General features: G+C 53.9%; 1 protein-coding gene across 5 annotated transcripts in view; it reads right to left on the reverse strand.

Moving 5' to 3' along the window:
• EMID1 (EMI domain containing 1) overlaps nucleotides 1–12222 on the reverse strand; it is a 53767-nt gene extending 41545 nt beyond the window's left edge. For 3 of the 5 annotated variants that reach the window (XR_007729267.1, XR_007729268.1, XM_050806821.1), the window contains exons 1-3: nucleotides 11995–12137; nucleotides 2776–2889; nucleotides 2182–2285 (exon numbers count right to left, since the gene is read on the reverse strand). Coding sequence is in view for 3 of the 5 variants with exons in the window: in XM_050806821.1 (XP_050662778.1) it covers nucleotides 2182–2285; nucleotides 2776–2889; nucleotides 11995–12095 (319 nt within the window). In the remaining 2 variants the exon portion in view is untranslated. Of the gene's footprint in view, nucleotides 1–2181; nucleotides 2286–2775; nucleotides 2890–11994 lie in introns of all 5 variants that reach the window. The other 2 variants (XM_050806822.1, XM_050806820.1) reach the window with 1 other exon arrangement.
• Between the last annotated feature and the right edge of the window lie 12359 nt (nucleotides 12223–24581).

Raw genomic sequence — 24581 nt, forward strand, 5'->3', positions numbered from 1 at the left:
ACCAGGGTCCCCTGGCAATGTCCCTGTGCCTCCCTGCTCCCCATTCCCAGGACCCCAGCAGAGTTTTCTGGAATAGTGGAAGCATCCACTCACCCACCTCCCTTTCCTCCATAGTCTCCAACATTTCATCCCAGCAATACCCAGGGAGGCAGACTCTTATCATCCTGACCACTTCCCAGGCGAGGACACTGAGGCTGAATGTGGGGGAGCCTGGGCTGCTGCGGGCACACACAGCAGCTTGGTGCCTTTTAGTGATGGTGCCTTTCCCTCCGAGTGGGCAGAAGAAGAATGCCTCCTGGAGTGCAGCACCCCCAAGCCCAGGGCCCTTGCACAATGACTTGCACAAGGCACGGGAAGTCCCCGGCCCAAGGCCATGCAGCTGGTGTGCGGCAAAGCTGGCAAAGCTGGCCCGGCCCAGGAAGCCTCAGGTATCCCATACCCACGCTGGGACCTGAAGGCCCCACAGAGGGAGCTGGCCTGGCTCCATTGCCTGGCTCATGCCCCTGCCTTAGCATCAGCAGAGCCCCCAGCCCTTGGCCTAGCTCCTGGAGTCACGGCCTCCAGCAGCTAGATTCAAGGGCATGGGTGCTGTCCCCACCTGTCCTCTCCCTCACCTGCTCCTTGAAAGCCCCAGAGACCAGGAAGGTCTGCCCTTGGGAGGGGAGCCAGGGACAGAATGGCCTTTGTCTGGGGAGGCCCTGCCTGGGCCCAGGCGGCCCCCATGCCCCGGGGATTCGGCCCTCCCCTCCACGGCTCCTCTGTGATCTCCTTGGCAGCCGCCCCTCCTGGCTGGCCCTCCTGCCCCTCGGCCCCACCTGCCTTCCCCTCTCCCTCCCACCAGCGACAAGAGGGTGCTATTCCTGGCTCCCCTTCAAACGTCTGTCCACCGCTCCAGCTTCCCACATCGGCCCTGTGGCTGCCTCTCTGCAGGGGTGTTTGGCATGGGGTGTCTTGGCACACCCTCTAGCCACTTGGTTTCTCCTCGACTTCACTGGGTACTCCTCTACCCCATGTCAGAACCTGCCAGACCTCTCCCCACTGCGTGGTGAGTTTTGAACACCATCCTCATGGCTGTGTGCCTCTGGGCACTCCACTCCACCTCACTGGACCTCAGTCACCCTATCTGTGAACTGGGCTGTTGAGGGTCCCCAGGAGGTGAAGTGCGCAAATCTCCCAAGAAACACCTGTGAGCTATGGCTTCTGAAAGCACCATGTTCCTTCGAGTCAGAGGCTACATTTTCGCACATTTGTGTTTCTGGAATTGGGGTACGTCCTGAGACTGACGTTCTCATTCATGTGCTGCTTTGGGGGCCATGAATGCTTCTGTCCCTTGAGCTGTCTCTGAGCCTGGTTCTCAGGATGATTCTGGGCCAGCCCATCCTCTTTAGCGCCATGCTTGAAAACACAGCTCTTGGTGTTCAATAATCTGCTGCTCATGGGTTCAGCCAGGCAGTGAGGGTGGGAGGGGTCTGGGCTGCTCAGCAGTGGGGCAGGTGCCTGGAGGAGAGGAGAGGGTTCTGCAGGGGAGAGTGTGGCCAGGTTCCTGGGAGGCCCAGGCTGCCTCCTCTGTGCCCCTGCAGGGTGCTCAGCCCCGAGCCACTCAGAGGTACACACAGTGAAGGCAGGTGGAGTGAGAGAAGTCCTTGAGCCTGCGACACGCTCTGCACACAAGGGGCCCAGCCAAGCCCTCGCATCCCTGGAGCCTGGGGAGCGGGTGGAGACTACAGCCTGGCAGACAGACAGAGGTGTGTGCCCCTCCCCTTCCTGAGCTCAGTTTCCTCATCTGCAGGATAGGTAAAACCATTCTTACCTCTCTGACCCATGAACTGACTAAAATGGTTCTCTGCTTCCCTGTAATGTCTGTTACCGTGTCACACGGAAATGTCTGGATGGGCTTTCCCCGAGTGTGGAGGACAGACTTAGGATGACTTAAAATGTGAGCTATGCAGCATGTATAAAATTCTTCTGGGGGTCCTGAGAGTCTCCCAAGAGGCAAGCGGTCACCATGGGGGGCAGTGGTGGACAACAAGCACTGACTGTGTTTGAGCCGGGCTCTGTGCAGCTAGCCCCAGCAGGCACGGTACTGTGCATGACTCTCTAACAGTTCACGGCTCCATGCACCTGCAGGGAGGCACCTGGCCTGCTGTCGCGGGGCTCTGGGAGCCAGCCGGGCAGTCCTACCTTCCTCGCAGCTCATTCCCGAGTGCCCAGGGCAGCACCTCCACTCACGGGCAGTCACTGTCTTGTACATCACCTTGTATGTGGGTCTCACCACAGTTCTGTAGCTGAAAGAGTCCCCAGGTGGCCCAGCTGAGACAGGGTCCTCCACGACCTCTCCCACTGCCCTGAATACCCATGGGAACAAACCCAGAACCCCCAGGATCCTCTGCTGCCTCCAGCTCCCTTTGGAGGCTCTCTCCTCCTGCATTTTGGGATTCAGCCCTTCCATTCCCCCACCACCTTGCCACAGGGATCAGAGATTGGATACCAGCTGGACAGGAAGACCCTGCAGGTTGGGCTGGCCTGAGCCCAGCAGTGAATACTCACTGAGGAAAGGAATGCAAGCAATGGTGTATCCCTCCCCCAGGAAGCCCTCCAGCGTGCTTCAACAGCACAGGGGATAGGCTGAGAATGGTGTCAGCTGATGCTACCTTTGCTCCACCCACCCTGGGGTCCAGTCTTCCCCTACACTCCCCATGAAGTCCCCCGACCAGGCCTTTGCCCAAACTGTGCCTCCACCTAGAATGCCATCAGCTCCTTCTCCACCTCATTTACCTGCTCCCCGGACAGCTCATGGGCCAGGGGCAGTTCTGCAGCACTCGCTGAAGGTAGGTGCCATTCTGCACATGGCATGAGATGGTGCGGGTCACCACATAGGAGCACCAGTTCCTGAAACAGACCCAAAGAGAGGATACTCAGGTACCATGCAGGGTCCCCTGCCGGGGACTCTGGGAGGATGGGTGAGGATGTCCGTGTTCTCTTCAAGAGCCCTGAATCCCCAGGCAGAGACCCCCTGAGCTTGCAAAGTCATTTGGGCCCAAATGGCTGGTGGGAGTCTCTGTGGCTGAGGGGTGGATGTCATGGCCCTGGGGGTGGGGCCGTGCTGAGCACTCCTGGTAGGTCTTGAGGAATGAACGGCAGGGGAAAGATGGAAGTGGGCCATCTTCCCCTGAGCTCTCCCTCCCCAGCTTCTCTCCTCTCCAACTTTGACCCATCCAGGCCACTATCACTGCCTGGCTCTTGCCTGGACAACTGCAGAGAGTGGCCTCTCCATCTGCTCCTCGGTCCCTCCCTAGAGGGAATGTCACAGAATGGAAACCTGCCTACATCCTTGCCTTGCCTACCCAACTCCCCAGCCCTCAGGATTTCCTGTGCCCACACCTGCCACAGGCCTTTGCTGGTGCTGGGCCCTCTGCCTGCTTCTCCCTGTGGCACTTCCTACCTTCAAAGCCCGGATGTGACATGGCCTATTCCTTCCATCCTTTCCCATTTCCACCCTGCCCTGAGCAATTCCAGTGGTGCCCTGCCCTGGCTCCCGCAGCATCTGCACACCTGTCACGCTGAATTAAGCCGCCAATTCATGCCTGCCCACTCCGCCAGCATGCAAGAGGAGAGGCCCTGTCTCACTCATCCCCATGTCCCCTCTGTGGGACGGCTCGGTTGTGTAATCAATGCCCCAAGCCCAGAGGACTGACTTCTCCAAATACCAACTAATAATCAGAATGCACTGCACATATTGAGCACTTACTGTATGCTAAGGGTATTCACACTATCTTCTAATGGTGAGGGAGGAAGGTAGGAAGGTACCCCCACCCTATTTTTACAGAGGGGAAACTGAGGCTTGGGGAGGTGAAGACAACTGCTCATGTCACAGCTGGTGCATAGAGGAGCCAGATTTGAGCCCAGCAACATGGATGGCCTAGCTCAGCCTCTGACTCCATCCCAGAGTCTCAGCTTCCGTCTCCTCATCTCCTTGAGCCACGGTCTGTGGCTCTGTGAAGACCCTGGCCTGGGAACCTACTGACCCCAGGCTTGAGGGCAGGAAGAAAGTCTGGGAGGGGTGGGGGACCCAGGCTGAGAAGGGTCACCTGAAACCTTCCCTCCTTCTCCAGCCCCTGTGAAAAGCACAGGGCCTGTGACCCTGTGCAGGGCTGAGGGCTGCTGAGCACCTGGAATGTCCCAGCCATCACAGAGATTCCCATGCCAAGCATAGTGCGGTCCCGGCTCGCTGCAGCCCTGCCCCCACCCCAGACCACCAGAAGGAGAAACTCCTGGGCCAGGACCAGGCAACTAACTCAATTTAGGGCCCTGTGGAATTCCCTTCATCTGTCTGTGCCACACCAGAATCAGTGCCGGAAGAGGAAACAACCTAGGTACAGCCCTGGAGGTGGGCTGGGAGAAGGGATGGTTCGGTTTGGCCCATGAAGCAGGAGAAGCTCCACAGAGCCCTCGGCCAGCCATCCCATGCAGACGTGACAGGTGCCTGCTGTGGCACCAACAGAAATGGCACAAAACTGGGAACAGCCTAAACAGCTATGGAGCCACCAGACACGGGAAACCAGATGCTGTAACAAAGCCCGAGGTCTCCACGTGCTGACCTGAGACCCAGTTATTACCCCTGGTTACAGGGAGAAAAAAAGCAAAGACCAATGGATATACAGTGATTGCATTTCTATTACATTAAGAGAGAGACAGAAAGTCAACTATTTATACATGCGGGCACATGTACAGATATGTGCATACAAAGTGAGAAAAAGATGATGCTCTTTTCTCAAACTGCCACCTCTGGGAGCAAGGAGGGCTTTCCATCTGCTCTGTCTCCTACACAAACCATAGCTATCCATCATGCTTGCTGCACGCCAGGAGCTGTGCCCAGAGCCTTCTACGTGTTAGCTCAGTTGATTCTCATACTCTATTAAAAAGCCACTTTAGGCCGGACACGGTGGCTCATGCCTGTAATCCCACCACTTTGGCAGGCCGAGATGGGTGGATCACCTGAGGTTAGGAGTTTGACCAGCCTGGGCAATATGGTGAAACCCTGTCTCTACTAAAAATATAAAAAATTAGCCGGGTGTGGTGGTGGGCGCCTGTAATCCCAGCTACTCAGGAGGCTGAGGCAGGAGAATTGCTTGAATCTGGGAGGCGGAGGTGGCAGTAAGCTGAGATCGTACCATTGCATTCCAGCCTGGGCAACAGAGCGAGACTCTGTCTCAAAACAAACAAACAAAAAAAACCCAGCCACTATACAGATGGGAAGACTGAGACCCTGGGGTCTAGGACTTGCCCCAGGAACCCACAATAGGCAACACAGTCAGGGTTGGAACTCAAGTCCCTCTGGCTCCAGAGCTCGCACTCTCAACCCCAGGCTACAAGTGTTTCTCCTAATGAGTAGGTGAAGATTTCAGCCCTTTTGGAGGCTAAGGCAAGGAGGATCGCTTGAGGCCAAGAGTTCAAGACCAGCCTGGGCAACATGGTGAGAACCCCATCTCTATAAAAAAATTTTTTACAACTAAAAAAAAGGGCGGGCGCAGTGGCTCATGCCTGTAATCCCAGCACTTTGGCAGGCCAAGGCAGGTGGATCACTTGAAGATCAGGATTTCAAGACCAGCCTAGGCAACATGGCAAAACCCCGTCTCTACTAAAAATACAAAAGTTAGCTGGGCGTCGTAATGTGCACCTGTAATCTCAGCTACTTAGGAGGCTGAAGCAGGAGAATCGTTTGAACCCGGGAGACAGAGGTTGCAGTAAGCCCAGATGGCACCACTGCACTCCAGCCTGGATGGCAGAGCGAGACTCTGTCTCAAAACAGAAAACCAACCAACAAACAAAAAAACCAGAGCTGTGGTTTTGAACCTGTTAGGGTTGAATATGGAGGGGGGGGCAAAAGCCCCTTTAGAAAATTGCTATGAATCGTGGCTCCTCTCCAGAAATATGCATAAAACTTGGTGTATAGGTTAAGGGGATTCAGAGGCTCCTTGGAGCCTATGTGACACTCACTAGGCTGGCCCAGGGGCTTCACGAGTGAAAGAGGGAGGGAAGAAGAGGACAATCTGGGCAGAGGACACTCGGAAGCTCTGGAGACAGGAAAGGGCCCCTGGACACAGAATGAATGCACTATGCCAGTGAGCAGACAATCACAAGCACACAGTACCTGTGCACACAAATGCACGCACACACATGAACTCACAGGCACACAGGGGCAAATATGCATTGCAATGAGCACGTGCACACAGACACACATAAGCATATGTACACACAATGCATGGACACACGCACGCTCATGCACACGCACACAGATCCACACAAACACAGATACATACATGCACACACATGTGCACATAGGGCAAATACGCACTGCAGTGAGCACATGCACACAGACACACATAGGCATATGTACACACAATGCATGGACACACGGGCCTCCATGTGCACACACAGATCCACATAAACACACAGCTACATACCCGCACACAAACGCACACAGACAGGCTAAGGCAAATCCAGCAGGACACTTAATCACAGAAATGACCGTCCTCCCTGCACACAAATCCACACCTGCAGATACAGGGCTCTGTGCCCTCATACATTCACACACACACACACTCATTGGCTCTGTCACACGGACACAGACAGACCAAAGCAGGCCCAGAAGGGCACACAGTCACAGTCAAATCTCCTCCCTGCAAATGCGTTCACATTTGCACACACACTGACACACCCACACATGCACACACACACACGCATGCCGTCTCACATGGACGCAGATAGGCTGAAGTTGTGACCTCTGGACATGTCCACACAGGGCCCTGCAGTGCACGTGTGGGCACACGTGTACACACACACATACACTCCTCTCACATGTACACAAACAGGTGAAGGCAGGCCCAGCAGGGCACTGTTGGCCATCTTACCACACATATCTATACAGGCACGCACAGAGCCATCTGCCCTCACACACACACGTGGACAACAGCCCTCACATGCCCTGTCCCCAGACTAGGCCGGGAGAGGTGGGCCTGTGATGGTCCACAATAGCCAGAGCTGTCCTTCTTTTTACCAGGGGGGAGCTAGAGAAAAAAAAACAACAATATTTTTCCTGCTTCCTTAATTAAAATCTCCACCATTGGTGCGTGAGTGCAGTCACAGCTACTTTGGAGGCTGAGGTGAGAGGATCGCTTCAGCTCAGGAGTTTGAGGTTGCAATGAGCTATAATCATGCCACTGCACTACAGCCTGGGCAATAGAGTGACACATCATCTCTTAAAAAAAAATCTTGGCTGGGTGTAGTGGCTCAGGCGTGTAATCCCAACACTTTGGGAGGCTGAGGCTGGCGGATCACCTGAGGTCGGGAGTTTGAGACCAGCCTGACCAACATGGAGAAACCCCGTCTCTACTAAAAATACAAAATTAGTCAGGCGTTGTGGCTCATGCCTGTAATCCCAGCTACTCGGGAGGCCGAGGCAGGAGAATCGCTTGAACCCAGGAGGCAGAGGTTGCAGTGAGCCGAGATCGTGCCATTGCACTCCAGCCTGGGCAACAGGAGTGAGACTCCATCTCAAAAAAAATAAAAATAAAAAAAAATAACCATGTAGGTCCCTGCCTGGTTGCCACAATCTGGACTGTGCTTGAATCCTCTCTTTAGGAGACATGGAGCTGGTGGCCGGCTAGCCAGACCTTTTGGACAGGAGAGGACACTCATGCCAGGTGGAGTTCAAGTTCAGCCCCTTGCCCCCTCCACCTGGGGATCACTAATAACCACCCCATCCCCCAGCTTGAGGACCCCAGCCCCAGGACTCCTAGCATCAGCCTGAGCTCCTCCACAGGGTCCTAGCCTGGCCCTGCCACCCTCCTGCTCCCCTATCCACCTTCCAGAGGTAGCAGGAGGCTCTTTCTAAAGCGCAGACCTAAGGTTGCCAACACCCACTGTGGGGTTCGCAGCCCACCATGACTCCCTATAGCCCTGCAAGCACCGTTTTCACTTTTTTTTTTTTTTTTTAGATGGAGTCTCGCTCTGTCGCCCAGGCTCGAGTGAAGTGGCACAATCTCGGCTTACTGCAACCACCACCTTCCAGGTTCAAGTAATTCTCCTGCCTCAGCCTCCCAAGTAGCTGGGATTATAGGCACTTGCCACCACGCCCGGCTAATTTTTGCATTTTTAGTAGAGACGGAGTTTCGCCATATTGGCCAGGCTGGTCTCAAACTCCTGACTTCAGGTGATCCGCCTGCCTCGGCCTCCCGAAGTGCTGGGATTACGGGCGTGAGACACCTCGCCTGGCCTGTCCTTCACTTTTTATTCTGTTAGCCTCTCATGCACACTCATGCAGCCCCTTCTCCCATCTCTGATCTTAGCATATGAAGGTCCCTCTGCCTGGAAAACCCCTCCCTCTTGCCCCAGCAAATTCTTATTCATCCTTTGGGTCTCAGCCCTCAGGCCCACACAGGGGTTGGCCATCACCCATTAGCCACTCACAATAGCCCTGGGCTTTACTCACGAAGGTGCTGGAGGAGGGCATGAGCTGGGACCAAGTTTGTGTAGGGCTCAGCCTGAGGACGCTCAGTGATGTTTGTTGAATGACTGAATGATGGAGAATAGGCAGCAGCTCTGGGCAGAACAGTCGGGACCCAAGATGGGTTCCACAGATGAAGTGACCCATCCCCATGTGCTCCATTCCTGCAGCCCCTGGGGGCTTCCTTCCCTGGGGTGTCGTCATTGATAAGCTGCCCAAGAGCTGGATGAGGCTGGGCAGTGGGGTGGGTGAGGGCAGGGGCTGGGAAGAGGTGGCACTTCCCTCCTGGGCCCACCACTTCTGTCCACTCAGCACCTCCAGGTCCCCAGAGGCCCCCAGGAGGGGAGAAACAGGCCAGACCAGCTCAGCCTGGCACCGGCCACCCCCACAAGGGCCCCCCACCTACACCCACACTCCACCCCCTGCCACGAGGGGCCCAGGGGACTTTGTCTACGTAGGGCCCAGGGCTGCGATCCGGAACAGTGATAGGGGCTAATTGCAGGAGGCAGCCAAGCGGGCCTGGGGCCAAGGGCCGTGATGAAAAAGAGAAGAAAGAAAGGACCAGGTGGGTGGGGGTGCTGTGATGAGAGCCAGAGCCCCGCAGTGGGGGCGAAGTTCCAGCCCTGGCTCTACTGCTTCCTAAGTTGGTGACCTTGGACAAGGCCCTGACCCTTTCTGGACCTCATTTTGTCCATCTGCAAATGGGGACAGCAGAATTTCCTCCAGTGGGGTAAGCTTCACTCAAAACCCTTAGCACAGCACTAACAGCTATTGTTCATTCCTGTTCCTGGACTGAGGGGCTCAGCCCACACATGGGCGCCACACCCAGCAGCTGTGGTCCAGGGGCTTCCCTGGGGCTTGGGGACACCAGCACAGTACCTTCTTCACAAGGTCTTCCCCTTGGAATAGGGATTATCAGGTTCTACATTTTACAGAGGGGGAAACTGAGGCTCCAAGAGAAAGCACCTACCCGGGTTACTCCTGTGGGCATCAGCTGGGATTGGAGCCCCCTAGAGAGAGGCTGGGGCAGATCCCTTCCATTTTAGAGCCCTCCATTCTCCCTGATCCTAGGATTTGCCTAAAGGAGGCCGGCACTGCAGGGGCGAGAGGTCTGGGCTGGTGAAAGCTTGAATCCTCAGCTGAAATGCTGAGATAAGTGGTTAAAGGACGCGGGCTCCAGGCTTGGAAGGACCTCAGCAGGGCAGGAAGCAGCTCCAGGAGCAGAGGCAAGCCAAGGCAGCTCTGCATAGCCCTTGGGCACCCCGGTTCCGGGGGTCTCCAAGTGTCACCACATTCCTGGGGCTGGGGGCGGCCCCCTGGATGCCTTCCCAGGCCAACCCCTCCCCAGGACAAAGCCTCTTTTCTGCCTCTGGTCCCTTGGCTGCCAAGGGGTGCCTGGGGTGCTGGGGTGTGGGTGGCAGGATGGCTGACAGGGCATGACATCCCCATGCTGTCTCCAGCAACGCGGGGATGGGGCCACAAGTGGAGGTCCTGGTAGGCCACAGACTCCTCAAGCTCCAGGTCCCTACCCCCATGTGACATGACTGATAGCAGGAACCACTGCAGGTAAGGCCCGGTACTGGCCCTTCCCATGAGGAAAGAAGGAAACTGAGAGCAAAACTGAGACCTAGGGCCAGGAAGTGACCCACTTGAGGTCACACATCAAGCCTGTACCAGCACGGAATTCTGTCTCCATTTTGTCCAAGCCTGGAGCCCCTAACTCCTAATCATGACTACAAACCTTTCCTGGTGCCCCCAAGCCAACAATCTCTTTCCCTCTTCCAGGAGGGCTGCTGGATAGAAAAAGCCACTGGATTTGGAAATTGACTGGTCTGGATTGAGGTGCCACTTTTCCTCTGTAGGCCTCAGCCTCCTTATCTGTACAATGGGTGCAATAGTATTGCCAACAGGGCTTTTGGAATGCTCAGGCTACTGTGATGGGCTTCTGTCAACACATGGAGTGACAATCTCCAGTGACCACCAGATACCTGGTTATAGCCACCATCCTGCTCCCACTCAGGAGACTCTGGAAGGTGAGGAGCCCAGGCTGGGAAACCCTGTCTTGAACTGACTGCAGGGCAGTCTGGGCCTTAAGCTGTGCTACCATCATCCTGAGCCTGACAGTGGGATTTCTGAGTTAATAGTCTTTCTCCTCTTAGCATCTGGGATTCTGGCGGCCCACATCCATGCTCTGGGCAGGTCATGTTCCCTCTCTGAGCCTCATCTTCCTCCTCTAAGAAACAGAATCATAAAAAGCACACTTTCAAGCAGCTGGGAAGATTCTGGAGCTGATGAATGCAGGTAATGGGGCCGACTCAGGCTAACTGTGGTCTGCACACGATAGGTGGTGGCTGTGACATCCACCACAGGTCCACCCCTGTCTCAGACAACTGCTCTTCTGGCCTCTGATGCTTCAACCACCTCCATCCTCCAGCCCTGCCCATGTCAACCGCTCTTGCTAGCCCAGCAGGGGCATGCTGGCCCCTGACCACTGGGAAAGGAGAATTTCTGAAAAGAATTAAAGAATTGAGGCCGTAGGGGGTGGGGGCCGTGCAGGCCTTTGAAAGGGATGAAAAGGCCTGGAGAGGCCTGGCTACTCCACATTGTCTGCCTTGGACAACGGCGGCTGGCCTTTAAGAGGGGACCCTGGCAGGGGTTGCAGTCAGGACAGAGGCCAGGGCAGGTTCAAACACTTTCATCAAGGACAGAAAGGCAGATTTGCAACCCAGCTCTTCAATGAATAGCCCATGAGTCTAAAAGATGATGCCAATTCTCTAGGATCTCGGTTTGCTTCTCTGTTGAATGGGGACAGTTTTCCCTACCTCATTCAGTCCTTGAAGGATTGATGAGGACACTATATACAATAATGGGCCCCACCATGTCAGGTTCTGGGAGCTCCTCCGTAAAGGCCAGCGGGGAGGAAGTTCCCAGCCACTAGGAGAGCAGCAGGAAGACGGTGCTCCCTCTTTTCTCTGCCCAAAATGCCAGGTCCCTGGGGAGCCTCCACACTGACCCACTGGGCTGTGAGACTCCACCCCAATCCCTCCTCCGAGGGAGATAAATGGCCTGGGTACAAAACAAAAACAAAAACAAACAACAAACAAAAAACAGGAACAGAGTAAAGGGGAGGGGGGTCCACGAAGGGTCGGCTATGGCTACGGGGTGTCATGGGCCTTTCCCAAGTGCAGGGGGAGGGGCCCTAGGGACAGGGGGACAGAAGGGCCAGGGCTTCGCCCTCGTTGCGCCCCTTCCTCCTCCTCTCCGGCTCCGGGGTTGAAAGGGAGGGAGTAGGGGAGACAGGCAGCTCCAACACATGGAGTAGGGGACCCCGCACTCGCCGGAGCCTCAGACGGACCCTGCCCTCACCCGGGCCGGCACTGAGCCTAGGGACTGGATCGCTCTCCCGATCCCGGCCCTGCCCGGAGGTGGGGACGTGTGCGCGCCGGGACCCCCGGCCAGCGGGGTGCATAGGCGCGGGGAGCCCTTACCTGCGTCCGGAGAACGGGGCTGCCCCGATGCTCCACGCAGCGCCGCCTCTCGGGAGCAGGAGCCCGAGGCAGAGCAGCGCCCAAGCCCGCGGGCCGCCCATGCTGCACCAGGCGCCCTCCGCGCGCGGCCCCTCGCTGTCGCCGCCCCTAGCCTGTCCTCCCCGCCCGCCTGCCCGCGCCGCCAGCCGCCCCGGACGCGCGGAGCCCGGTTCCCAGCGCCGCGGCCGGAGGGCGGGCAGGAGGCGGGCGGGGGCTGGGGCGCTCGCTCCCGGCCTCGCCCGGCCCCTCGGCGAGGCCCCCCGCCCCCCGCCCCCTGCGCCGTCTCTGCCAACCCGGAAGGAGCCCGGAGGGGCCCGGGCGGCCCGGGCGCCCCAGCCAGGAGGCCCGCCAGGTGTCCACCTGAGCCCCACACCCTGCGCCGCGGGGCCCTTTTGGGGGCGGGGTGCCAGCTCCGGGGTGTCCTCCCACTAGTTGTAGACTGGGCAACAGGCCCGGGCCACGGTCCCTGACGCAACCGGGACCTGAACCCGCCTCGCCTGAGTGAATGATATCAGCGACTCATCCTTTTTTAACACCTTTGCAGGATCCAGCCCTCCAAGGAAAGCTTCCTGAGCAGTGCGTGCCATGTGTACTGGGCACCTCACGGCGGCCACTTCGCATCCTGTCTCAAGTGAATCTTCAAGCCACTCTGCTGGAACTGGGTGCAATATTCCCATTTTACAGAAGAGAAAACTGAGGCCCAGACACTCACAGTCTCCCTAGAAGGAGATCTGGGTGAACCCCATCAATGCAGGGTCTGTTCTTATTCTCATTTTACAGGTGGAGAAACTGAGCCACAGAGAGGCGCTGTCATTTACCTGAAGCACCATGGCAGGAGTTTGGCAGAGCCAGGATTTGTACCCAGATCACCTGACTTTGGAGAGTACCAGCTCTTAACCACAGCACTTTGGTCAAAGCCTTGATTTCACCATATGTAACAAGGTAAGAATTGGTGTTGTGTGGTTTCCTCATCTGGGGTACATGGATGGGCTTCTGGGGGAAGGGCTCCGCATCCCACAAAGGTATATGTAAGCGTAGTGTGTGTGTGCAGGGGTACATGTTTGTGTGGTACGTTAGAGAGGACCCAGACTCCCATTTCCCAGGACAGTCTCTAACCCCACCTTCTGCCTGCATCGATGGACAGTAATTAGGCCTGGGCTGGGGAAGCCCTTGCCCAGCTTGGCTCTTTCCTGTTATGGCTTGTCCAGACCCATGGTCCCTTCTAGAAACACTCCCCAGAAAGGATCTGCCAGTCACTGGATTGCCCCTCCTGGACTCACCAGGGGCAGGCAGCATAGGCCACCATAGGCAGGCAGGCAGGATGGGGATCCATCACCAGTGTGTCCACATAGAGAAAGCTGATGCCGTCTCAAGGGACAGGTAGTGAGAGCTGTTTTCAAACCCTGCCTTTACTACTTCTGCTCCAGTTAGCTCAGGCAAGTCCTGCCCCTCTCGGAGCCTCAGTGTTTCTTTTGCAGGGAGGACAGTTGTACATTCCTTACAGGAGTGTGGGAAGGATTGAGATATGGTAATGGCCTGTCGCCCCCTCTCCTCTACTACACATGGTCCCCCAAGAGCTCCCACTCCCTCCAATGACATCACCATGGTGCCAATGTTGCCCCCTTGGGGAGCTGTTGCCCTCCTTTTCACATGAAATTTTGGGGCATCTCCTGTGCCATCTCTCTGACCTCCAAGAAACGCAGCTTCATACCTCTCTGGTTAGCCCTTGTTTTTGACACAGCTAGATCAATGACTTAACACCTTGGATAATTCGTCACTCCTGAGGAGCCATGCCCCCAAGAGGATGCCAGACCTGTCTGAAACCCCAATCAAGGGACCCAGATAAAAACCCATCACCCCACGGGGTGCTTTGAGCTGTTTAGGAAGCTCAAACATGCAGCTGTTTAACACATAGCTGTTTAGGAAGGAGAAGCACTGGATAATGTCTTAGAGGGACTGAGAGGTGTCTGGGATGCCAGATGGGTGCCAGAGAATGAGGAGGCACTGCTAGGTCTGTTTGCAACATGTCCAAGATGCTCCTGCGATTAATGGCATCCACATTTCTTTCTTCTTTTTTTTTTTTTTGAGACAGAGTCTCGCTCTGTTGCCCAGGCTGCAGTGCAGTGGCGCATCTCAGCTCACTGGAAGCTCCGCCTCCTGAGTTCACGCCATTCTCCTGCCTCAGCCTCCCGAGTAGCTGGGACTACAGGCGCCTGCCACCACGCCTGGCTAATTTTTTATATTTTTAGTAGAGATGGGGTTTCGCCATGTTAGCCAGGATGGTCTCGATCTCCTGACCTCGTGATCCGCCTGTCTCAGCCTCCCAAAGTGCTGGGATTACAGGTGTGAGCCACCGCGCCTGGCCTATGGCATCCACATTTCTTAACCAATGCCATCAAACTAGTGGCAGACTCAGGCCTCTGCAGAATTTTCCCAGCAAGAGACTATCCTGGTAAAAGCTGTTCTCAACATTTTCACATCAGAGAGGGGCCTGTCCTTGCTGAGCCTGGGATTCCCAGGTCCAGGGTATTTGTTTATCACTAAAGACTGACCTTGTGGCTGTGTGACCTAATGGTTACCACCCCACAAGCCCTGTGACCCACAGGCCTGGGTGTCAATTCCAGAGCAACCTCTGGGAGCTGTGTGACCTGAGACAAGTCACTTCCGTTCTCTGAGTCTCATTTCTTTGCCTGAAAAAACAAGCCATGAGACTTTTTTTTTTTTTTTTTTTTTTTTTGAGACAGGGTCTCACATTGTCACCCAGGCTGGAGTGCAGTGGCTCATTGCAGCCTCAACCTCCTGGGCTCAAGTGATTCTCCTGCCTCAGCCTCCTGATTAGCTAGGACTACAGGTGTGTGACAGCACATCTGGCTCATTTTTAATATTTTTTGTAGAAACGGGGTCTTGCTCTGTTGCTCAGGCTGGTCTCGAACTCCTGGCCTCAAGCAACCCTCCCACATGGGACTTTTTAAGGTCCCTCTGGCTTAAGAGTCTGAGCTTCTGGGAAAGTGTGAAAGCTTCAGGCCTCCCTTTGGTGGCCCTGGGGCACAGCTGAAGCCCCCATTTAAGGGCTCACTTTCCTGTTGGATGACAGCCTGCTTTCTGGTCAGTTGAGTGGAAAGACAGGAAATGCCGTGGGGGTCTGGGGTTTTGATTATTTGAGGTTTCAATGTTTGCTGAAACTGAGAGGAGAGGGGCCAGCTGGCTTGAGGTCTCAGGGCCTGTCCCTGTGGTGGGGCCTCCCCCCTGGGGGCCTGGTCCTTTCCACTGCCAAGACCAGACCACAACCTCCAGTAACGACAGCAGCTTCCGTTCCCCAGCGCTGACTGTGTGCCAGGCGCTGTGCTAAGCATTTTGCTTATATTGTCTGCTGCGATCCTCTCTGCCACCCGGAAGGCAGCCTTATTGTCCCCAGGTGTGGGGCTCATGGCTAGTGAGTGATGGGTGCCTGCCTATGAGTTTACCCACCAGACCACACTGCCACCCACCAGCTGAGCCCTGAAGTGGGGCTTCTTTGGGGTAAGAGATAACTTGGCTCACATATGGGGTCCCATCTTGGGGCTGATGAGGCCAGAGAGAATGCATTGACACATACCCAGACCTGGACCCACACCCATGGAGACCACACGGGGACACACACAGACACCCTCCCAGGGCAGGCCATGGGATCCGGGAAACACAGCCTGTCTGGGGCGGATTCACTGACGCATCCACCCTGGCCTAGTCCAAACAGGAAATGTTTTATCCTCTTAACAAACAACCTGGGCTGCAGCCTCCTTCCCCTGTGAAGTCCCTCGGGGCCGTAGCTGAGGGACTCTCTCCTCCCGCTGTGTCCTACAGGACTGTCTCTCCAGGTTGGGTGTGCCCTATCGTATCAGCCCTGTGCACACACTAGCTCGTGTGAGCCCAGGTACTCTTCCCATATCGTGCCTGTTCCATAGGTGAGGGAGCAGCCCGAGGGGTGCCCAGAGCCCATGGCCGCAGCCCCCAGGGGTCCAGGCCTGACGGCCAAGGCAGCGCCTGGACACCATGAAAGGGAAGGGACTGTGTAAGGCCACAGCCTTCAAAGCTGCTGACCAGACAAAGGACAGGGTCCAAGAGCAATGGCTGCTCTCTGCGCTTTTGATCGGGGGTTTGGCCCTCCTGTCCCTGGCTCTCAGAGCTGGGAGCACCCTGCAGGGCCAGGGTCGGGGGCACTGGGAGACCTGGACAGCCTGCAGCTGCCCGGCCAAGTTATTTATGCTCCATGGAGCTGCCCTTCTCATTCAACCAGCTCTTTCTTTCCCCAGAGAGCTGGGACTGGGGCTGGAAGGGAGTAGTGGGAGGAAGGAAGCTGGCAGAAAATCATAAATTAGGGCTGGGGAGGGCCTTCCTGTCCTCCTCTGGAATCTCCCGTTTTGCATCTTTGAGGTGGGTGCAGGGAGAGGACAACAGAATGACAGGGCCGGACATGAGCGAACACGGCAAGACAGGGCACCTCTTGTTGGAGTGAGGAGACCTAGATGTTCTGTGTGATCTAGAGAGAGTCCCTTCTCTCGGAACCTCAGTTTCTCCATCTGGAAAACGGGGGTGACTGAGGACTTGGGGACTTTCCTGCAACTGTGCTTTGTTGACTGTGCAGGAGTGGACAAATGAGAGGCTTTCTCCTCAGCAATGTTTGTTCCCCCTTCCCCTCCTCTGGCAATTTCTCCAAATCCTCCCCTTTCTGACCCCCAACCTCTGCCCTACTTGCCTTCTCTCAGGTCCCTTCCTCTGCTTCTCTTTCATCTCCTCTTGCAAAAATGGAAGAACAATATCTCCATATGCAGCATCCACCCAACTAGGGGGTAGAGGGAAGAGCTGTTGGCTCGTTCATACTATAGTGTGAATGACTGATATGTTTAAGGTTTAATGTTGGGAGGAGGGGGAGTTAGCAGGGCTTCCTGCCATTTAAACCCTAAATCGTTGGTAGTGGAACTTCCTGGCTGGTGAGGGAAATGTTTGGTGACCAGAGCCTGGCAACATGGCCTAAGACCTTCTGTGTGGGAAGCTGTCCATCTCCCAGCCCAGTGAGGTGAAGCCCACTCCCGGCTGGATGCATCTGAAAAGGCAGCTGTGAGTCCCTGTGGTTGGATAGATCTGGCAGGAGGGAAGGGCAGACCAGAGAAGCCCCTCAGAGCAGAGGCCCTGGAGCTGCCCACCAGCCCTGCCAGTCCCGGGTGGCACCTGCTGGGTCATGAGCATGTGGGCCCACCCCACTTGACAGCCCCAGGATGAATGGGGAGGTGGTGGTGGTGCTGAGAAGCCGGAGGAGAACGAGAGTGGTGGGGAGACAGAAGGAGACAGAGACAGAGACAGAGAGAGATAGTGAGAGACTCTCAGAAGAGGACAGTGTGCCAGGTAGCCAGAAAGAAAGGGAGACAAAGTGATCTAGAGAGATGTCTTCATCTTTCATAGAAGGAGACAGATGGAAAGACAGAAAGACAGACTCAGAAAGAGGGACTCTTTGGGAAGAGGATCCTAGGTGGTTGGTCTCAGCTCCGGTAGGAGCCTGGCAGAGGGAGCAGGACTGGGGCACCAGCCCTCCACCATCCCGAGCCTCATCTGTTCTCAGCACTGCACAGACTCTGGCCTCCCTCAGACCCCCATCCCATGCCAAGGGTGGGGAGCCTGTCCTTCCTCCATCGCCCACCCAGGCATCTGGCAGTGGCTGCCTGTGGGCTCTGGGCTGCCTGGGGCTGGAATATATCATGCTTGGGTAGCCCCGTTAGACAGAGCCCTGGGGCCCAGGGGGAATGGATTCCTAACCTGAGGCTTGGTCCTGGGAGTCTTAGGTGGATGGACAGCTATATAGGGGGAGGGGGACCTGACTACAGATTGTCCCTGCCCCACCATCCGGTCAGCCCTGCAGGGCTGTCTGGGTCCTCTTTCCCTGTGTCCATTCCTTGGCTCCATCCCATCCAGCCTCCGCCCCCTTATGGAATGTGGCATTGGTCTCTTTGATGGCCTCTTGCCTCCTCTCTGATGCTTTCAGTCCTGCAGGATCTTCCCAAAGGCAAATGGAGCCAAGCAACCCTGGGATGAAAACCTTCCAGTCTTCCTGCTCCCCTTAGGCTGAGAACTGAAGGGGGCCCAGCTTGCTTGTCCTCCCAGTGTCCCCAGACCCTGGGACAGACCCCCAGGCCCTGGGTAGGCTTGGGATGTCTCAGTTCCCTAGCCCACCCTGTGCTCTCCGTCTGTCTGCAGGGCTTTCCTGTTCTGTCCCCTCTGCCTGCCAATGCCCGCTTACCCTGCCTGAGCTCACCCTTCAGTCTCAGCTCAGAAATCACCCCCACTCCACCTCTAGAAGGATGTTTCACACCCCCAGCACTGGGTCGTGTGTCCGCTGGGGTTCAGCACTCACAGCATTCTGGGCTGGGGACATCTGTTGATTTGTGTGGTGCCCCTGAAGTATCATAAATAGGCATAGGTGCTGAGCCCTTTTTTATAACCTTTCTAAGAAGCTGTACAAGATACATCTGGGTGCACAACAATTTCTGTTTTTTTGTTTTGTTTTGTTTTGTTTTGTTTTAGACAAAGTCTTGCTCTGTCACCCAGGCTGGAATGCGGTGACGCAATCTTGGCTCACTGTAACCTCCGCCTCCGGGGTTCAAGCGATTCTCGTGCCTTAGCCTCCTAAGTAGCTAGGATTTCAGACATGCACCACCATGCCTGGCTAATTTTTGTATTTTCAATAGAGACAAGGTTTCGCCATGTTGGCCAGGCCAGTCTTGAACTCCTGACCTCAGGTGATTCACCCGCCTCGGCCTCCCAAAGTGCTGGGATTACACTGTGAGCCACTGTGCCAGGCCACAATTTCTTTATAGAACAAAAACAAGCTGACTCTTGAACAACATGGGTTTAAACTGATGAGTCCATTTATATGGGGATTTTCTTCCACCCCGTCACCCCTTGAGACAGCAAGACCACCCACTCCTCTTCTTCTTCCTCCTCCTCCTCAGCCTACTCAACATGAAGACATGGATGAAGACCTATTTCCATCCTAAAAGCACAAATTTACTGAATTGTTACTGAATGCTCTTTTTTTTTTTTTTTTTTTTGAGATGGAGTTTTGCTCTTGTTGCTCAGGTTGGAGTGCAGTGAGTGGCGTGATCTCGGCTCACTGCAACCCGCCTTCCGGATTCAAGCAATTCTCCTGCCTCAGCCTCCCAAGTAGCTGGGATTACAGGCATGTGCCACCATGCCCGGCTAATTTTGTATTTTTAGTAGAGATGGGGTTTCTCCATGTTGGTCAGGCTGGTCTTGAACTCCTGACCTCAGGTGATCCACCTGCCTCGGCCTCCCAAAGTGCTGGGATTACAGGTGTGAGCCACCACACCCAGCCTTAATGGACTGTTTATGTGATCAGTAAGCTCCTGGTCAGCAGTAGACTATAGTGGTAAAGTTTTTGGGGAGTCAAAAGTTATGTGCACATTTTTGAGTGTGCATGAGGGGGATCAGTGCCTTAATCCCCATATTGTTCAAATGTCAACTGTAATATGATTAATTGGGGAAAATTTTGCAATGTCTAAATCAGATAAAAAGGCTAATTTTCTCCACATATAAAGAGCTTTTACACATCAATAACATTTGGTCAATGACTCAATAGCTAAATCAATAAAAGTTGTGAACAGACGACTAACTCAGAATAAAAAGGCTTCACTCAAAAGAAAAGCAATGCACTTGCATATGGTGGCTCACACCTATGATCCCAGCACTTAGGCAGGCCATGGCAGGATGATTACTTGAGACCAGGAGTTCAAGACCAGTCTGTGCAACATAGTAAGACCCCTATCTCTACAAAAAATTTAAAAATTAGCTGGTTGTGGTGGTGTACACCTGAGTAAGATCGTGTCTTTAAAAAAAAAAAAAAAGGCCGGGCGCGGTGGCTCAAGCCTGTAATCCCAGCACTTTGGGAGGCCGAGACGGGCGGATCATGAGGTCAGGAGATCGAGACCATCCTGGCTAACACGGTGAAACCCCGTCTCTACTAAAAAATACAAAAAACTAGCCGGGCGAGGTGGCGGGCGCCTGTAGTCCCAGCTACTCGGGAGGCTGAGGCAGGAGAATGGCGTAAACCCGGGAGGCAGAGCTTGCAGTGAGCTGAGATCGGCCACTGCACTCCAGCCTGGGCGACAGAGTGAGACTCCGTCTCAAAAAAAAAAAAAAAAGAAGAAGAAGAAAGAGAAAAAAAAGCATTCAAATGAAAGTCACAATGCAAAGCTGATGGTAAGGACTTAACATTTTTGATAAAATGAGTTGGCAAGGGTATGGGGAAAATGTCACCTTTGTGTGTGCCCTCTTTGGAACACAGTTGGTAAATATATAAAACTGAAAAATGTATATACCCTTTTGACCCAGCAATTTTACACTGAGGAAGTTTCTTACAGGCATATTTGCAAAGAACACAAGGAAATTAACTGCAGTAGTATCTGTAGTAGCAAAAGACTGGAAGCAACCTAATTGCCCATTGCAGGAGACTGGTGAATTAAGGTACATCAGCCTGGGCAACATAGTGAGATCCCATCTCTACACAAAATACAAAAATTAGCTGGGCGTGGTGGCATGTGCCTGTAGTCCCAGCTACTGGGGAGGCTGAGGTGGGAGGACTGCTTGAGCCCAGGCCATCGGGGCTGCAGTGAGCTATGACTGCATCACTGCACTCCAGCCTGGGTGACAGAGTGAGACCCTGTCTAATAAAAAAAAGAAAAATTAAATACATCCATCAGTGGAATACTACATTGCTGTTAAAAAAGAAAGAGAGGCTAAACAAAATGTAGTATATGTATACAACAGAATATTAACCATAAATAAAGGAACAAAGCACTGATACAAAGCTACAACATGGAGGAAACTTGGAAACATTATGCTAAGTGAAAGAAGCCAGACATGAAAGGCCATATATTGTATTCATAAGAGATACCCACACTAGGCAAATCCATAGATACAGAAGACAAATTATTGGTTGCCAGCGACTGAGGGCAAGGGATGTGGGCGTGTCCACTCATGGGTGTGGGATTTCTTTTTAGGGTGATGAAAGTGTCCTGCAATCAGGTAGTGGTGATGATTGCCCCGCTCTGAATATACTAGAAACCACTGAATTGTACACATTAAAGGGTAAATTTTTTGACATGTGAATTATATGTACATAAAGATGAGGTAGATCTAAGTGTTTTGATATGGAACTAGTTTCCAAGATCACCTGTTAAGTGAAGAAAGTTAGTACAGCTGTAAGTAAAGGATGCTGCCATTTAGGGGAAAATTGCAGGAATATACACCCATCAATATTAATATTTGAATTATGCATTCACTTTCTCTAGAAGGATTCACAAGAAACTGACTGCTTTCAGGAAAGTGAACTGACGGACCAAGGGTGTTAGGTTTGTTTGTTTGGTTTTTTTTTTTTCTTCTTGAGTTGAAGTCTTGCTCTGTCACCCAGGCTGGAGTGCAGCGGCACAATCTCGGCTCACTGCAACCTCTGTCCCCCGAGTTCAAGCGATTCTCCTGCCTCAGCCTCCTGAGTAGCTGGGACTACAGGGGCACGCCACTGTGCGGGACTAATTTTTGTATTTTTAGTAGAGACAGGGTTTTACCATGTTGGCCAGGCTGGTCTCCAACTCCTGACCTCAAGCGATCCGCCCACCTTGGCCTCGGGTGTTAGTTTTCATTATGAATCTCTTTGCACTGTTTGACAAAAATTTAGTGCCAAAAAGTATGCATGGCATAGGCACCCTTTGCCCTAAAAATGAAGTGTGTATGTGTCTATGTGTCTGTGTATGTTTCTGTGTGTGTCTGTGTGTGTGTCTGTGGTGTGTGTGTGTCTCTGTGGTGTGTGTGTGTGTGGTTTGCATGTAAAACAGCAGCCCTTGCCATTCCAGGCTCCAGGAGCTGTTGTCTGCAGCCTGGGAGTGCTCCTGAGTGCTGTGTGGAGGTTTCCATGTAGGTTTCCACCTCCAGGAAGAAAGATGGGGCAGAGGAACCACAAGTGTCAGGGCTAACTCAGGAGCTCCTCTGTATGGGGCCCCAGCCCCAGCCCTGGGAGTCTTTGAGGGTGGCTCCTAAGGGAGATGACCCCCTCCATGCTCTCCCAGGAGGAACCCAGTATCCTTGTCCTCAGCAGGCATGGCCCAGGGCTCCCAGTTGCTAGGGACACACCTGAGTGGAGGCTATTCAGGCGCTGTGAGTAGGGGAGATAGGGGCCTGAACAGAGGGAAGGGCCTGTCCCAGGAGGTGGGCTGGCAGGTGGCCAGGGTTACCCCCATCCCGGGCCTGCCCTATGTCTGCAAGCTGGGGCCTCACAAAGCCAAAGTTGGCTGTGTCCTGTGTCCTCCCTTGACCCCTTGGAGGGAGGAAAAGGAAGAGAGGGGGAGGGAAAGACAGAGAGACAGACAGTAGTACCAGGAGACACACACACACACACACACACACACACACACACACACACACAGAAGGAGACAGTGTTAGAGACAGAGATAAAGGGGTGACCACTGACCCGCTTTCCACTGTGTCAGCCCCGAGCCTTTATCTATGTGACTACATGCATTATCACAGCCGCCCCCAGAGGAGGGATCTGGCACAGGAAAGGGAGGCCAGCGAGGGTGGCAAACTGTTGCACAGCTAGCAGCAGCCAGATTCAAACTCTGGCTGCAGAACGCTAGGGCAGTCGCCAGAACAGTGCAGGTCCAGAACTGGCCCAGGGACCCTGCACTGTCCCCTTTCCCTCCCGACAGGCACCCCTTGGCCCATGTGGGCTGCCTATGCCCAGCCCTGGTGGGACATTCCCAGGGGCACAGCTGACCTGTCTTGGACTCCTCTGGCAAGAGAAGGGTGGCCTGGTGTCAAAGAGGGGCCCAACATGGGGCTAACATTGTAGGCTCTGTAGGCCCAGCTTGGCCAGGAAAATGTTTCAATCCTGCCTGTCCCTGAGTAAGACACTGAGTGACCTTGGCCAAATTGCTTCCCCTCTCTGAGCCTCAATGTGTTCACCTGGAAAATGGGGTAGGGCACTTGTCTTAGGACAAGTTGTTATGAGGAATATCTAAATGAGGCATGTGGATTTCTTTGCCCAGTGCCTGGCACAGACTGATCAGGAAATAGTCCCTAGGTTGTATCCAAAGCATATTGCATGTAGTCTGCAGAGTGAGGAATCTTGAGCAGGCTGGAGATGCAAGGCTTGGGACAGCAAGAAGGGTCAGCCTTTGGCAAAGAGGATATTGGGGAAAGAATCTGAGGTTTTCTTTTCTTTTTTTTTTGAGACAGAGTCTTGCTCTGTCACCCAGGCTGGAGTGCAATGGTGCAATCTCAGCTCACTGCAACCTCTGCCTCCTGGGTTCAAGCTATTCTCCTGCCTCAGCCTCCTGAGTAGCTGGGATTACAGGCACCCACCTCATGGCTCCTTAATTTTTGTATTTTTGTAGAGGCGGGGTTTTGCCATGTTGGCTAGGCTGGTCATGAACTCCTGACCTCAAGTGATCCACACACCTCGGCCTCCCAAAGTACTGGGATAACAGGCATGAGCCACCATACCCAACCAGAATCTGAGGTTTTCTAAAGGCCCTTTGCTACCAACTGTCACCTGAAATGCTTCTATTAGCCAGTCTTAAAATCCCTAAAGCAAAGAAAACTCATGTTAAAATTCAAAACTCTTCTCTAGGAGGAATGTATTTACAGAAGACTAGACTGAATCATTCATTCATTTACTGCCCTTTTGTCTTGCTTTGGTCCTCTAAGTACTGTGCCTGCAATTAGAAATCTCCACCACTGGGAGGCGTCTTAGTTTTGCACCTGCACAGAGATGCGATTTCCCCCCCTTACCCCCACCCCACCCAACACACACCCTCCTGGATGCCAGCTCTGATCCACTCCTACAAGTTGCTTTTTAGAATAAAAAGGGATAGAGAGGCTAGAGAGACAGTCTTTAGATTAGTGGAGAAGAGTGCTGTGATCAGTTCACAATGTCTGTACTTGGTGAAGGAGTGGAAGTAGATTCTGTGCCAGGCATTCTGCCGCCTCTAGACTGTGCTTCTGAGTAGACAAGTATGTTTTTCTATTTCATAGTACTTTTTAGAATAAGTGGAACTCTTTTTAAAACACTTGAACCTACATAATAGAACTATCAATCACTGTGTAAGGAGGAATGCTTGTAGGAATTATTTTTGCAATAGAGAAAATATAATTTGAGATTGGATACTTACACAGAGAGAGATTTTAAAAGGCAAACACTGGCCAGGGGGTGGTGGTTCACACCTGTAATCCCAGCACTTTGGGAGTCTGAGACAGGAGGATCACTTGAGCTCAGGAGTTTGAGACCAGCCTGGGCAATGTAGCAAGACCCCAGCCCTAAAAACATTTTATAATGAGCCAGGCATGGTGGCCTGTAGTCCTAGCTACTGATGCAGGAGGATCACTTGAGCCCAGTAGTTTGAGGTGACAGTAACGCATGATCATACCACTGCACTCCAGCCTGGGTGACAGAGCAAGACCCTGTCTTTGTAATATAAAATTTAAAAAAAAAAATTTTAGGTGCAGCC

Source organism: Macaca thibetana, chromosome 10, assembly GCF_024542745.1.
Source record: "Macaca thibetana thibetana isolate TM-01 chromosome 10, ASM2454274v1, whole genome shotgun sequence".
Taxonomy (NCBI): Eukaryota; Metazoa; Chordata; class Mammalia; order Primates; family Cercopithecidae; genus Macaca; species Macaca thibetana.